The 14,609-nt window shown below is 40.1% G+C and overlaps 1 protein-coding gene across 5 annotated transcripts in view; it reads left to right on the top strand.

Moving 5' to 3' along the window:
• The window catches only part of LOC122407102 (trace amine-associated receptor 9), a 62,125-nt gene that overhangs the window by 18,557 nt on the left and 28,959 nt on the right, over positions 1-14,609 (top strand). For all 5 annotated transcript variants that reach the window (XM_043413090.1, XM_043413092.1, XM_043413091.1 and 2 more), the window contains 2 exons: positions 9,301-10,133; positions 12,831-12,956. In XM_043413090.1, the coding sequence (XP_043269025.1) occupies positions 9,912-10,133; positions 12,831-12,956 (348 nt within the window). In that variant the 5' untranslated portion in view covers positions 9,301-9,911. The remainder of the gene's footprint in view (positions 1-9,300; positions 10,134-12,830; positions 12,957-14,609) is intronic.

Genomic DNA, 14,609 nt, shown 5'->3' with positions numbered 1-14,609 from the left:
GAACAACGAGTGAGAATTCTCACTTGTTTGAGCAACACGAGTTTCAAGCGAACACAGACAAAATGAAAAGGCAGCTATGAATGGTCGAGGACCATGTTCGTTTGCATGAATCAATAATCCAAAGAGAGACTTCAAACTATTGGAATTTTTAGTTTTCCGTTTTCACTAATTCTCTGATCCTCTGCATAAGATTGCAGAACATCGTCATATCAGAGCAGCTCGAGTCAAACGAAGCAGCTGAGGGTGTTACGACTGCCCTAGAAAGTCGCAATGATAACGAATCTTTCAAAACATCAATCGCACCTGAGTTTCGTCTTTGATAAGAAAATGATAATAGTGACATAATTTTTGATGAACTTCGTATACCATGAAACGTGCACACATAATAAGAAAACGGATTAAATGAAAGTAAAAAATCTATTCGGATAAATGAACTCGTATTCCGCAGCATCGTGAAAAAAACAATGATTTCATTTGACCCTTATCCTAGCCTTTCACAGGCTGTTCGAAGCTGTATCACGAGGATACGGAGTTTCTTTACCACAGATAAACGTCGCCGGTTGTATTGCAACGAGGCGAAAGGTCGGAAATGAGTTAAGGAGAAACATCAGCTTGAGAAAAATGGCGATAGCTTAATGAAACTTTTAGAATACATTTTTGGATATATTTTTTATAGCCTCTCCGATTTTTAATCCATTTCATCCAGCCTTTTTGTTAGCAAATAATTTCCACACTTTGAATATTCAACACATACGCATAGGATAAAACTCCACACAGGCTCCATTTTTCCATATAGTTCAAAAACAAATAAAACATGGTGATGGGTTAGAAAAAATGTACTCTATTCCACAGTTTGAACTCCAAAGAACCTGTGTGCAGAATTGGAGGTCGTTTAATTCTGCTATTTTTTAAATATTTTAGATCAAATTCACCCAAAAATTACGTATCTTTGGGCGTTAATCCCGTATAAACAGAGCAAACAGGCCTCATATAATCTAGATAACTCAGATAAAAACAATCAAATTCGTATTTACATAAACTCACTTTACGTCAATCTGATGTTCCTCCTCAGTTTTTCTGTAGAAAATCTTACGAATGAGGCCTTTTGTTTTTTGATCACTATCTCGATAATAAATAGACTTACGTAAAATGTACGTAAGAGTGCACGTAGATTCATTTGTCAGATGGAACGGAGGGTTCAACGTGACGAGCCTATCGCGTCTCTTGGTCGTCTTCATCGGTATCCCCTAGCTCTTAGCCCAGTTCCACATTTTCCCTACTTCTGCTCTCTCCATCAATGCACGAACGATGAAAGTGTTTCATCGTGACGACATTCGCCTCAACCTCGTGCATATACTCACCACGTTCTCGACTTCCTTCTCAACCTCTTTTCCTCGCTATCTGTTCGTGTGTAACGTGCATGTCTTACACCACCTAAAAGTACTAAGAGAAGAGAACTGGATCCCTGAATGTGTGGGCTGAAGAGCACTGATTCAGTCTCTCTTTATGTGATCACCTCATCGCGAACTCTCGCAGGGTGCGCGATGAGCTACATGACCGGCTTCCCTCGCTCTCTTTCCTTCGTTCGCCTGCTGGTTACATCTTCTCGCAATTTCGATCGAATGCTTCCGCTGAATTATTTGCCGACCCGCATTGGCAGGGCTCTAACGTGGGTGTATTTGTGTAACTGATTACGTTGACATGAACGCAACATCGGAATACTCTCGCGAATTATTGATTTCTTCGTGTGCAACCAGGCGGAGAATAAATTTGAAAAATTTCTTGGGAGTGCTGAATTCTCTTATGGGCTCTTCCGTTCGTTCGAACCGTTCTCGCTACTCTCTGATCGTTCACTCGTTTGTTCTCCATGCATTCGTTTCCGTTTATTCTCTCGGTCACTTTCTAGTTTGCTCTCGAGTTGTTACGACCGCTGCTTTTCTCATGTGTCGCTCGTTCGCTTCCTCAATCGTTTTTTCATTCTCTATTCGATTCCCGATCTATTTGTTATTTGCGCGAATGTCCCCGCGGGGCTTGGATCCCGCTGCAGATCAATCAATAACCACACAGAGAGCCTCTAAAACCTGGAGAGAACACATGGAGCTGTAATTTTTTTTATGCAGCGGTTTGTTGACGCGATCGCCATCTTCGGATTTAGTTCCATCGACGATCTTTGCTCAAATTTATCGATCTTTGAAAGGCCATCAAATTCATTTTCTTCTCGATTACATAATGTTGGGCATGGTTCGAATACGGAACAAGCGAACAACGCTCGCACTTGATTTTCATGTGGAAAACTAACCCGCGGATTCGTCGCCTCGTAAATCGTAGATCGAACTTGCTACTTGAGGAGCCACAAAAGCGCGATCCGAAAAAGATTCCCCCGGGGACATTTTACAACCCTCGAAGGGGAAAGAGTACGTGGTAAGGTTATGTGGAGGGAAGACGGAGGCTGGAAAAGAAAGTATAGGGTTGGCGAAAAACCGAAACGATATTCACGATATCGGTGTTCGTTTGATGATTTCACCGAACGAGCTTACAGCCCGGAGGGATGAAGATAAAAAAGAGAACGACCCGACGCCATTATCCCTAACGATACGTCGTAACTCGTGAGAAGAAGTTCGCGACTCCTTTCTATATAAAGAACCCTCTGTTTTGACTCTGTGGACGTGAGCTACTGCGGCTTATCTGTGGTGAAGGGTTGTCAAGCAAAATACTGTAGGATGCGGAGAATAAAAAAATGTAGAGCAGGAATCCGTACGGATCTCGCCTATTTTTTCGGCCCATTATCCTTTCTATATTCCGTTCTGCGATCTCTCCTGTTATTTCCCTTTTTCCCCTCGCTGTGTGAATACTCCTGAATTCTACGTTTTTCACTTTCCCTCTTCTGTTTTATGCCTTTCCCGACGATCATTGCTTCCCTTGTTTATTCTACATTAATGTATACAGACAGTCTCAAAGTTTACGATATAGTGTGACTCGAAGTACGGAATACAAAGATGATAAAGTTCTAATAAGGAGATCGATCGATCTAATCTAACAAAGAATGAAATAACCGAGAAACAAAACGTTGTGAAAAAACAAATCGAGAAAATCGACTTGAAAATATCAGGGTTTTTTTTTAATTCTACGAATACTTTTGATGAGTTTTGCAGCACACAGTACAACGGTTCATAAATACCAACTGCTTCCAGTGCGATTCATGGAAAATCCTAATTTGACCATCTAAATGCATCCGGTGCGGTAGCTAAAGCGTCGGAAAAGTTGGCGTCGTTACTTGAAGACATTTCAGCCATAATGCAGTCGTTTTTTGACTCACTTTTCGTAAGGCTTATAACCTCATGCGTATCTCCTTTCCTCTCAGCACCTAGCCTCTTCCACAAAACTGCAAACTCTCGTTAGCTCGATAAAACGCTTTAGTGATTGGCCACATAATCGAGCAAAAAACAACCGTCCGCAGTCCGCCAGTGTCTCCTTGGTTTGAGCTACTTTGTACTCTGACTGGCAACTTCGAAATAGCGGTCATTGACTGCGCATCAGGTGATTCTCGTTCAATCGAAAACTCCCATTTCGAGTGGAATCAATAGTTAGGTTTACGGTCAAAAGATTCTGAGACAAAATATCCCGTGCCAAAACATCCTAAGGAAAAATATCCTCGGACAAAATATTCTTGGGACAAAATATCCTCGGGTCAAAATATCCTGGGATAAAATATCCTAATGACATAATATTCTCGATTTGAAAATATCCCACATTTGTAAGACTGAATGTTTGAATGTGTGTAGACTGTTGTGTGTGTGTGTTCTGCTTGTCTGCTTGGCACAGATATAAATAAAAACAATAAAAAAAAAACAAATAATCATTAAACAAAATTATAGAGGATATTGTGTCTCAGGATATTTTGACCCGGACATTTTGTCCTGGGACTTTATTGTCACATAATATAGTTATGGGAAGTTCGATAATTTGACAACAAGACGATCGATTGAAAATTTTTCGTTAGGAGAATATTCGTTAGGAGAATCGAGTTATATTCTCAAAAGTTTATTCCAAATCATGGCACCACTCAGCGTCGTATATTTCATAATTTTTTTCTACATTCCTCGAGGAACGTGTATATTTCTCTCATGATTTATTTCTTATTCTATCATCCCTACGAATATCGCAAATGACCGCAAACCATAGATAAAAACTTTTCGATGAACTGGTAGATTTTGCTTATCTCAGCAAGGCTGAAAGCTTCCATACTCGACTCCCTGATAGAGCCACTTGGAAAACAGGGTTATTAATACATCAGCCTACTCAAACTGTCCTCGGAAGTTTCGCTTCCTTGATTCTCAGTGCAAAATCTTAATTACAATTCCAAACTGTTCGTTGTTAACCATACGTCTGTGGTTTGTGCAACAAGACAGGAAATGCAGAAGTGCAGAGATCACTTCACACACATGTGGTGTCCTTAAAATCCTGCGAAACCCTATCTCATCAAATGTAAATAAGAAAATCCGGAAGAGAGACAAATTTTCACCACTTTCCTTCTCAAATGTTTCGGCATTCATGAGACATGACGTTCCCATAAAATGTCCATTCGAAGTCGAAATAGCGCCGTAAAAATGTGGTGAACTTATCGTACATTGACGAGGGGAAGAAATAGTATCAAACTCTCTAAAGCAACGGTATATTTATAATTCAATTTGTCGTGTCCGCAAAGACCGTTGCGAAAGGACGAGTTATCAAGGACGAGTATTTAAGGGATTAAGGCCAAAAAGAGCTGAACTTCAACTCGATACTTTTACAACAAGTTAACAATGAGTTTATTCAAAAAGCTTACAAATTCCAGGTTCCCGAATCCAGGTTAACCGAAAAGACTGCCGAATTTCGATCAGTCGTTTCTCTTATCGATTCGATCGACTTTTCCCCTCTTCGATGCAATTGCTAACCTCGATGTGCACTTTTTAAGGGGGTCGATTGTTTCCTCATCATTCTACTTTTATGTTGAAAACGCTTGCTAATGATTGTGTTATTTTATGTGTGTAAATCTAGAAAGCACAACACATTGATAATTCAATTGATAGTAATCGCGAATTGATCGAAATCTACCGAGTAAACATCAGCTGTGATTCGACTTTTTACACACCCCGTTGATGCAGACAGGTATAGACGACGTCTGTACCAATTATATTCCTAGTGTACTAGCACCTACGAGTTATTGCACCTCGTTCGTTCACTAGCTCGGAATGTAATTACGTTTCCGATTTCTCACTTCTCCATGTCGTACGCTCAATTTATACGTCCACAGCAGTTGTATATCTATTTATGTTTACTCATACTATTTAATGGATATATATTAGACAGAGGGAGAAACAGCAGTCTTCTTGAGAGTTGGGGGCGATCGGATTCAAGCATCCAGAAAGCTGTCTCGAGGTAGCGGTGATCTTGGGTTTCAACCAAAATTAACCCCTTCAATTATGGTTTCCTCAAGTTTAGCCACTTTGGGATTTTGGGAATTGTCACCTGTACAGCGTACTTTTGGTTATGCGAGAGTATGGAATGCGGTTTAATCTCAAGGATTGTCACGCAGGTTGACTTTTGACTTGAGTTCTTGGAGACATACGCGATCCTCGAAAATTTCTATTCCAAATTTTCATTTTAGTCTACATGTTAACACAACAAATTTTGTTACCACGAAATAATCTCGATTATGAATTTTTTAAGAATTATCAGTTGTTAGCACTTCTGAACGATTTGTGGCGAGGTTACGAAAATGAAACTTTTGGAGAGTCGTGTATATGTGCAATCATTTAGCGACAGAACTATTTATACGCATTCGTACATAAAACTGAGAACATGAAAAGTATGCCGAGAAATGGGAGTTCTGGTGGTGCTGCGAACATGTCGCAGAGAAAAGCGAGAGCCAAGAAGGATATAGGGCTATTATGAAAAACATTGGAACGAGAGAAGGTTTTGGTGAGAAAACGAAGCAATTCGTATTCACGACGCAGCCAGGCGAACGAACGGACGCTGGGAAAAGGGCGATGTGCGAGAAAGTTAAAAAGAGAAAGGAGAGAAAATAGAGATGTAGAGAAAGAGAGGACGGGCGATGTATGGAGAAAGAGAGAGTGGGAAGATGGGTTTAGGAAAGTCGAGAACTCGCGAATGGAATATGAATAATCGTTTTCATGATGTTTTTTTGCTTCTCCATGCGCTGAGAAGAATGCAAGCGGAAGGGATAGAATCGCGACTGGTAGGCGAGTGCTCATGCATATACATATATATTGATTCCAAGTCCAGAGCTTTCGATTCAAAGGGCTTTACTTCGCAGCAAGTTTTCAACGAACTCTGCCTCATTCAAGCCTTTTTTATATTCAGCACTTGACGTATGCATAAATATGTATATCTACGCATTTCTCAACTGGAATGTGCAAAAAGGAAGCAATATATGATCGTAGGACGCGTTTTTGAACGAGAGCGACCGGCGAACTCTCGGCCGTCTCGTTTCTGCTTGGCAGATGCCCTGCTCGCCTCCTCGACGCCTCTTCTCTCTTATATATGCTACTGAATCAGATTCATTCCGGATATGTGCACCGGTGGCGAGTGTTTGAATATCGAGTGAGACAGATAGATGGATGGGAGGAAGCGAGGAACGGCGGAAGAGAAGAGAACGAAGGATCTCTCGACTATGATCCGCCGGTAAATTGAACAGCGTAAAATGGAGCTGAGGCCCCTCATAGGAAGAGCCGCTTTGGGGGCGTGAATAGATTGATAAAGAGAGGGGAATCCAGATGATGCTGGAATTTCAACGAATTTGTCCAATTGCGGAAAAGAGAGTAAAACGAGTGCGTTTTTGGTTCGCCACGATATCACTGGCAATTCATTGATTGGGGAGAAAATGTTTTTGTACGAGAATTTGCGAAAAAGGTATTTTCGTAGCTCGTCTACATATTCATTCAGTACTGACCGCATGAGATGCCAAAATATCATGAAGCAGGAAAAAATCAGCAATACTATTCATGCTAATCTCTCTTATCGAGTTTTTAAATACTCCTGATACGAAAACTTAAATACTTTGACGATTCTACGCACTGAGAACAAAAATCGCTGCAACAACTCAGTGTCTTTAGTTGATACCTTTGTTGCTTGATCTAACTAACATCCGCTTGCGATAAATAAGAAATAATTCATTTATCCGAATCACTAAATTCTTGTTTATGTGAATTAACTAAACGAGTGAAACCAAATCTTTTGTTCGAAGAACTCGAAACGTTTGTTTATTTATATACACTTTTATGATACATTTATTTGAATATAAAGTACTGAAGTATCCAACATGATTTGTGGAAAATTACAAATAATTTTGATAGTTGGATTTTTCTTCGTTCAACTTAACAAAATTTTATCGACGACGAACCAAATCAATAGCCTATACAAATGTCTACCTCGAAAGAAAGTTCAGTATATTTTATGAATAATTTAGTTAAACGGATTTGCTTATTTCTTAAAGGACCAACTAAATTTTTGCACGATCAAATAGTTGATTTCCTTTATTTCAATTGTCGGTATGAAAAACTTTTTTGTATGTATTCCTAATTTTCGGATGCATTAACTAAGCGTTATTGATAATCAAATAAATGAACAGTATACAGAAGTGTATCGCATAAATCAATTTTTTATTGTTTTGGCTATGATAAATTGAAAAATCCTCTTTTTGTTTCTTGTTGGATCGAATGGTTATTTTTGTTACGAACTTAATCTTACATTCGACGTATTTCACGAAGGCATTTGGTTGACTCAACAGTTATTTTTTCTCATTGTGAGTAGATGAAAATATAGTGAAATAGATTATTTTTATAGAGATTGCGTTCGTTATTCGAACAGAATAAGGACGATAACGACGGTAAAACTATTTCGTGATAATATTTAAATGAAGCTTCACAGCAATTAGCAATAGTCCATGAATTAGTCTGACTCCTCGGGCCGTAAAATAAAGTCGTTCTACCTGTGAATATTCGTGCACGAGTGCACCCACATTTTTGGTAATTTGTATTTATATTACACATTCACAGGCGAGCTATGATTCCGGCGTGGATATAAATTATTCCAGATGATAAACGATGCCGGAGCGAAACTGTGGACATACTGCAGGGACATGGAAACCGGTTCACAGCTCCATGCTTGTGGAGTCCAAAAAAACATGAAATTCCGTACGTTATTATACGTTGCGTGTTTTTTTGCGCAATTAATTTTTTCTCAGCCCACGAATTCGGCGACACACACTCCCACACAAAGCCACCGATCCTACCACAATTGAATTCCGCGGAGTCTCTGTTAGACCCCGATTTAGCGACGACGCAGAATAATCGGGTCACTGGGACTCTCATTCGGTTCAACCGGCGGAAAAATAAATTGCGATAAATTAATCATCATTAGCCACCCAAGCCACCCCGCTCAGATTTAATGACACTGCGTTTTAGCCTGTTTTAAATTTTTTCCCGAAACACAGAGGTCTCGTGAGTAATCGGTTCTTCGTAAAGCTGCTCGCAATTTTCATTCTCCGTTTGTTTCAAGTGCGTACTGGAAATTAAACCGCAGCCAGTTTATGAAGAATGCTTAATTTTCCTCCGCGAATCACACTTATAAAAATCCTCAAACAAAATACTGCCGCACCTCGACAGCCCATTCGACAGGGATCCGCAGGTCGAGTTACGTCACTTTTAAGGTCCTCAGGACACAACTGATGGCTCATCTGTTTACATAAATCTGGGCTGCGATCAAATGAGTAAAAGCACTGTACAAAAGTCTCTCGTTATCCCTCTGGATTTAGCATTATAGCACGTATCTCATTGTAATCGACCGTGCTATTAAGCGGTTCTCTGTACATAACGATTCCTGGGCTTACAAGGCGGAGGGAAGAGGACCTTACATTATAACCTGGGAGTGGGAGTCCGTGTGAGAGTGTACTTCAGTACGTGTGCGTCTGCTCGTACCGTTGTCGCTGTCTCGACCGATTAACGCTCGAATTAAGCCCGAGCAATTTAGGATTTAATGCCATTAGCGCGAGAGCACTGTACTTCTGTACAACGAGAATTATCAGAAAGGTACCGCAGTTCCTGGGTCCTCATAACGACAACAGCTACCAGGGATCTTCCATTTCGCGAGTATATTTTCAGCTTTACAACGTTGTTGCTGACTGTGCTGAGGCCTTCGCTCATTATGTTGAGAAATGAAAGAGGAAAAAAAACTTAACCGGGGAAAAAACAATGCAAAGACTCGGATATGACTGAATGTGTTTTTTTCATTCTGTTGCAGATAAATTTCGTTGATAACGGTGAAAGATGAAATCCGCTGACTGGCTTCATTCTGCTGATGCGAACAGTTTTGTACGAGCTAATCTGCCTTGGCCATAATAACCGAAGCTTCGACGAAGTAGGGATGAGCCGAATTTTTAAATCACGACAATCGAGCTGCAGTATGATCAATGAGACAGAATATCGAATAAGAAACGTTGAGAAGTTGATGTTTCCACGTGAGATATCGAGTTTCAAAGGATCGTTTGAATTCTCGAGAGCTTAATTCCCTGAAGCCAGCATCAGCTTTTGGGTTCGCTCTCGTCAGTCGTCATAATGCCGAGGACATTGATGAGCTCGGGATCGCCCTCAAAGACGAAGAAAGCGTCGGTTGCCGTTGAGCTCGCCGTGGCCGCTCGAGCATCCGGCAATACCGACGGAAGCTCCAGAAGTCGAACTAGCCAGAACGAATTTCGCAATGTGGCGCTACGTCCGTCGTCTTAGCGAATAAAAGTATATTAGCGGCTTGCTCAGCGGGGACTGAGGAAAAGGAGTAAACGAATATCAAGAGAAATCGAGCGAGAGAGGATCGTTTCGCGATCCTCCGAAAACGCTGCAATCACGAATTCGTTTATGATGATGGAACATCAAACACCGACTTTGGTGCCACCGGCTCTGAACAACAGTAGCTGCTGGCCCGATGGCTCGACTAAAATGCTGTGGACTACACCCGGCCCTGGAGAACTTTTACGGGCCGCTCTCATTTTAATGCTCAGCCTCGGTATACTTTTCGCCAATCTTCTTGTCATTTTCGTCATCAACAGTCGACGTTACAGCAAATACATCCATGCACAGGTCAGCTCAAACTTATTCGTGTGGAATATCAAAATTTATCATGCGATAAAAATGCTACTCCGATCATTTGAGGACGATCAAACTGGAAAGTTGATCAATTCAGATGATAATAATCAATTAAGCAAGGCAGAATAACAATCACCCTCGAACCTACTTGAAAATAATTCTGCTTCCAAAATCTTTACTCCGAAATTCATAACAACTCTGCGTCTACTCATTTATAATCCATGATCTTCAATATCTCTACTCATGATGAGATATTTTCTAAAATCATCATGAGTAGAGACATCGAGGATTAAATATCACACCGGAATAGATATGTTGAGGAGGGTAGACGTTCTCTACGTAGATCCGCAGTTATTGAGGAGGAGAGTTGTTATCGAGAATGGCTACCGATAGAGTTGTTAACTAGCAGTTATTTATAAGTACACTCATCGCAGCTCTACTCTGTAACAACTCCGCTTTTTGAACATGTATTTAGAGGTGAACTGTTGTTGAATACATTTACTGAGAGTAGAATTGTTGACTCGCTGCAACATAACTCGACTCAAATCTTCTCGATAACATTTTCACTCTAAAGATTTCTATTTCATGCATGAATAACGTCTCTACTCTTTGACATGTCTAGGCGGATAGGACAGATTATTAATGACAAGAGAGGAGGCACATCGCATTGTATTGATTTTGCAAATTTGGGAGTACGTCTGTTTGGAGCAGCATTGTTTTTGAGTAGAGCCATAAATAGGAGGGTTGTTATTCTGCCAATCGTATAATTCAATGTAAACAAATGAACTTGCGAATGTCTAGGTCTTGTCACAAAACATTCATCAATAAGTTTAATCTTCTCCACGAAATATTTCACTATTTTGCTTCCTCATAGAGAAAGCTATGTGACGATGAAATTTTTTTTTTTTCAGTTTTCAATGTCAATGTGCTCAAAATGTCCAAAAACATCAAAAAATCATCTAGAAAAAATGTCCGGATGTGTGTGTGTGTGTGTGTGTGTGCATGTGTGTATGTTATGGCACTGAAAAATTCAAACGGTTATAACTCGAAAACGATTTGAGATACAGGGCTACCGTTTTCCATAGATGTTAATCTGAACAAGCTCTTCATTCTCTGATAATTTTGTCAGCATTTGAAAAAAAATACGAATCCTACGACGTGTTGAGATTTTTAAAAAAAGGGTGTCGACGTTCTGACTTCCGGAAATTTTAAGATTTATTGCTAATTTTTTGTTATATAAATAGATTATCATAATAGGAAGGTTGGTATTGAATTTGGGAAATATCGGTTGAGCGGTTTAAATTTTATGATTTTTGGAATTTTACGAAAATATGAGTTTTTCGAAAAATCCGCTTTAATTTTTGGAAATTAATTTGGACATGTTAAAAGTCGATGAATAAGTTAAAATTTTATTAAAAAAAAAAATTAAAAGTAACAAATTGCTTTCTCAAGCTTTTAGAACAATGCTTAAAGCTTCCTCTATGAGGAAGCCAAAATGAAAAATATAGCACCTCATAGAGCTTTGAGCATCGCGTATCTTGACCACCCTGCATCTTGACCATCTTGAGGAAGCAATTTGCAAATTTCAATTTCCAGCATTTTTTTTGTTTTGTTTCTTTTTTCTATATCAGTATCACCAAAATTACTGCATATATTGATGGCATTGGTTCCTGTTAACTGAGAAGGAACGAATAACTTTAGCAAGATTTTTGTACCGGAGGCTTGCAGACTAAATAACTCTGAGGAAGGTTGATGAGGGAACAAATAGTAGGGAATTTTCAAATGTACAAGTGTCAAATATGCATATGTATATGAAAGTTCTGAATCTTTTGCTCTTTTATCGAACGTATACATCCTTCGAGAATTGTCGGCATGTTCTGAGCAACCGTGCCATGAATTCGTTAGCATCGAATTACACACTTAAGACCGGTATCAGCATTGTCATTGAGTGCAGTCACGATTTGTTCTTTGACACTTCGTATCACCGTGAGAATGCAAACTCCTTGATTTGGTTCATCAAAACTTCCTTGGAAAGGTGCCTCTTTCCTCACGTATTTTTGTACTCAGTGCAAGGAGCCTCGAGCTTCTATCCCTTTGATTCATTCCACACCAAAATACTTGGCGTGTTGATGAATACTGTATGAGTTCACGTATGCATAAAACTGGATGCAGTGTTGCGCACTCGTCACGCTCATTGGTCCAAGTGGAGAGAGGATCGGGTTTTTTCATGAACTTACATTACATCGACGATTTTTGAAAAAGTGGGATGAATGGAGGTTCCTTCTTTTCTTGTAATTACTCAGCATATATGCACTCCTAAACTCTACGGAGACTCTGAGAACCCCCTGAATATTCTTTTGTATCTAAATCTGTGTTTATGAAATCGTTCTCGTTCAGCCCAGCCAAACGGTTGCTCTTACAATCTCGTGAATATGCAAATATTCCTATTAAATAGGTAGATACCAGAAGCGTCTAGGACGAGCGAACTGCGGTGTCTTGTTCCTCAAGGCTACGAAACATCCTCTCGGGTGTCTTCGTTAGTCCCTGAGGTAGTCATTCGAATGCTGAGATTCATTGACTTCCTCGGGCACTTTTGAAGAATATTATTACCAGTGGCATCGTTTTCAAATCTACGAATGAATTCCGTTGGATTGTTAAGAGGGAAAATAATGATTTTCTTTATTATTTCAGCCAAAGTATCTTCTGACGAGCCTCGCTAGCAACGATCTCGCAATCGGAATTCTCGTTACACCTTTCGGCTTTTTACCGGCTGTGTATGGCTGCTGGCCCTACGGTGAAGTCGTCTGTCAAATTCAGGTAAGCAATTAACGGACTCGAGGAAATTAATGAGAACAGTGATATTCCTTCGGGTATGCAGGGGGACAAGGAAATTATCCATCTTCGAGCTTATTGTGATCGTACTTGAAATTTAAATGAATAAAGTCTCGAGGATAGCTGTAGTTTAAATATCAAAAATAAACTGGTTCGATTGTTTGCAAGCAAGCATGCGACGATGAACATCAGACGTTCCTGGGAGCTCGGCTTGTAGAATTTCCGATGATGAAACGAGACAGGATAACTTAGTTGGTATTTCAGTATGGCTGCTTGATTAATTAGAATGCGTTGCTATACTGGGAGTCGCGATTATTTCGCATCGTGTTTCAATCAGGTTTTCACACGTAATTGCTTCATTCCGAACAAGCTAGTATTTCACGTGCACTAGGAAAGGAAGGAATTGTCGGAACGAAGCAACCCCAAAGTGTGTGAACTCTCGAGGGATAATGCAATGAAACATTTCACTGATTATTTTGGACCATAGAAATCCAGATGTTTTCGTTAATTATATTTCTTCGTCACATTATCGGCGAGTGTCACATTTGCGAGAAGTAGCGGTGATTCTCAAGACGAGCCACCGACGAACTTCCGGTTATCTTGCCTCTTTCAACACTTTATTTTCTCAAAATTTATCCAGTCCATCCTCCGAGCCCAAAGGCACTCACACGACGATATATTTCTCCAGGGTCCTCCATTTCGTACTATCTCAAATGTATATACACATGTATACGTCCAAGGTCTCTTCTCGTTGAGAGTGTACAACGAGGGAAAAACTTTCCACTTCACCAAGAGGCGCCCGAGTGTGTCCTCTCCACTTTTGCCACAGACACACTTGTTCCTTTTTCTTCCTATTCTGTCCTAGAAGTGATTTCTTGTTACACTCCTCCATCGTCGCGTGATTGCTTCTTCGCTCTTTCTCGTGCTTCACGTTTCTCTTTCTCACCTTATAAAATGAATGATTCTGTGTCTCGACCACCCCCGATGAGTACTCCCCTCGTAAGAGAAGAAAAATATTGATCTCGAGTTCGAACAAGTGTATAAATATTGAACGTGGTCGATCTGTACTGTGTGGCCACACAAATAAATCCATTGTTATTCACGTTTATTAGGTAATATTCGATTTAAACTTTTGGAGCAGAGAATACCAGTCAAAAAATAGGAATAAGCGTCTTCGGTTTTGAGTTTTTTTTCGTATCTTCAACAATTATACTCGTTCCCCCCCCCCAGAATACCAAGAAATGCTGCTGTTTGTAATAGCCGAGTGGAAAAATTCGGATCCCTTCCCCGACTACTCTTTCGTAGATGTAATAATTAGTGATGATTTTCTTCTGTGTGATGTTCTTAGTTACACTGGGTGAAGGTCTTTTGTGGGCGTTTACTTCCGCACAAGCAAAAGTCACTTTTCCTTATTCCGTGGTATTCTTTCGATTCACGAGATCTGTATGTGCATATTCATACTTTTATATGCTGTTAGTAGTAGTGCTCGTTGAAAACGAGGCCAGAGAGGCTGATCTTGTGGCCCTTCGGATTATTGGAGCTTTTTTTCGAATCTTTTTTTGCACTGGCTACGAGCCAGAACCTGCCCAACCTCTCGGCCATTCTGGAGCATTTCACGCTTGCTTTATGGTCTTGCAG

Source organism: Venturia canescens, chromosome 2 (genome assembly GCF_019457755.1).
Source record: "Venturia canescens isolate UGA chromosome 2, ASM1945775v1, whole genome shotgun sequence".
Lineage (NCBI taxonomy): Eukaryota > Metazoa > Arthropoda > Insecta > Hymenoptera > Ichneumonidae > Venturia > Venturia canescens.
This window is presented reverse-complemented; position numbering and strand designations above follow the sequence as displayed.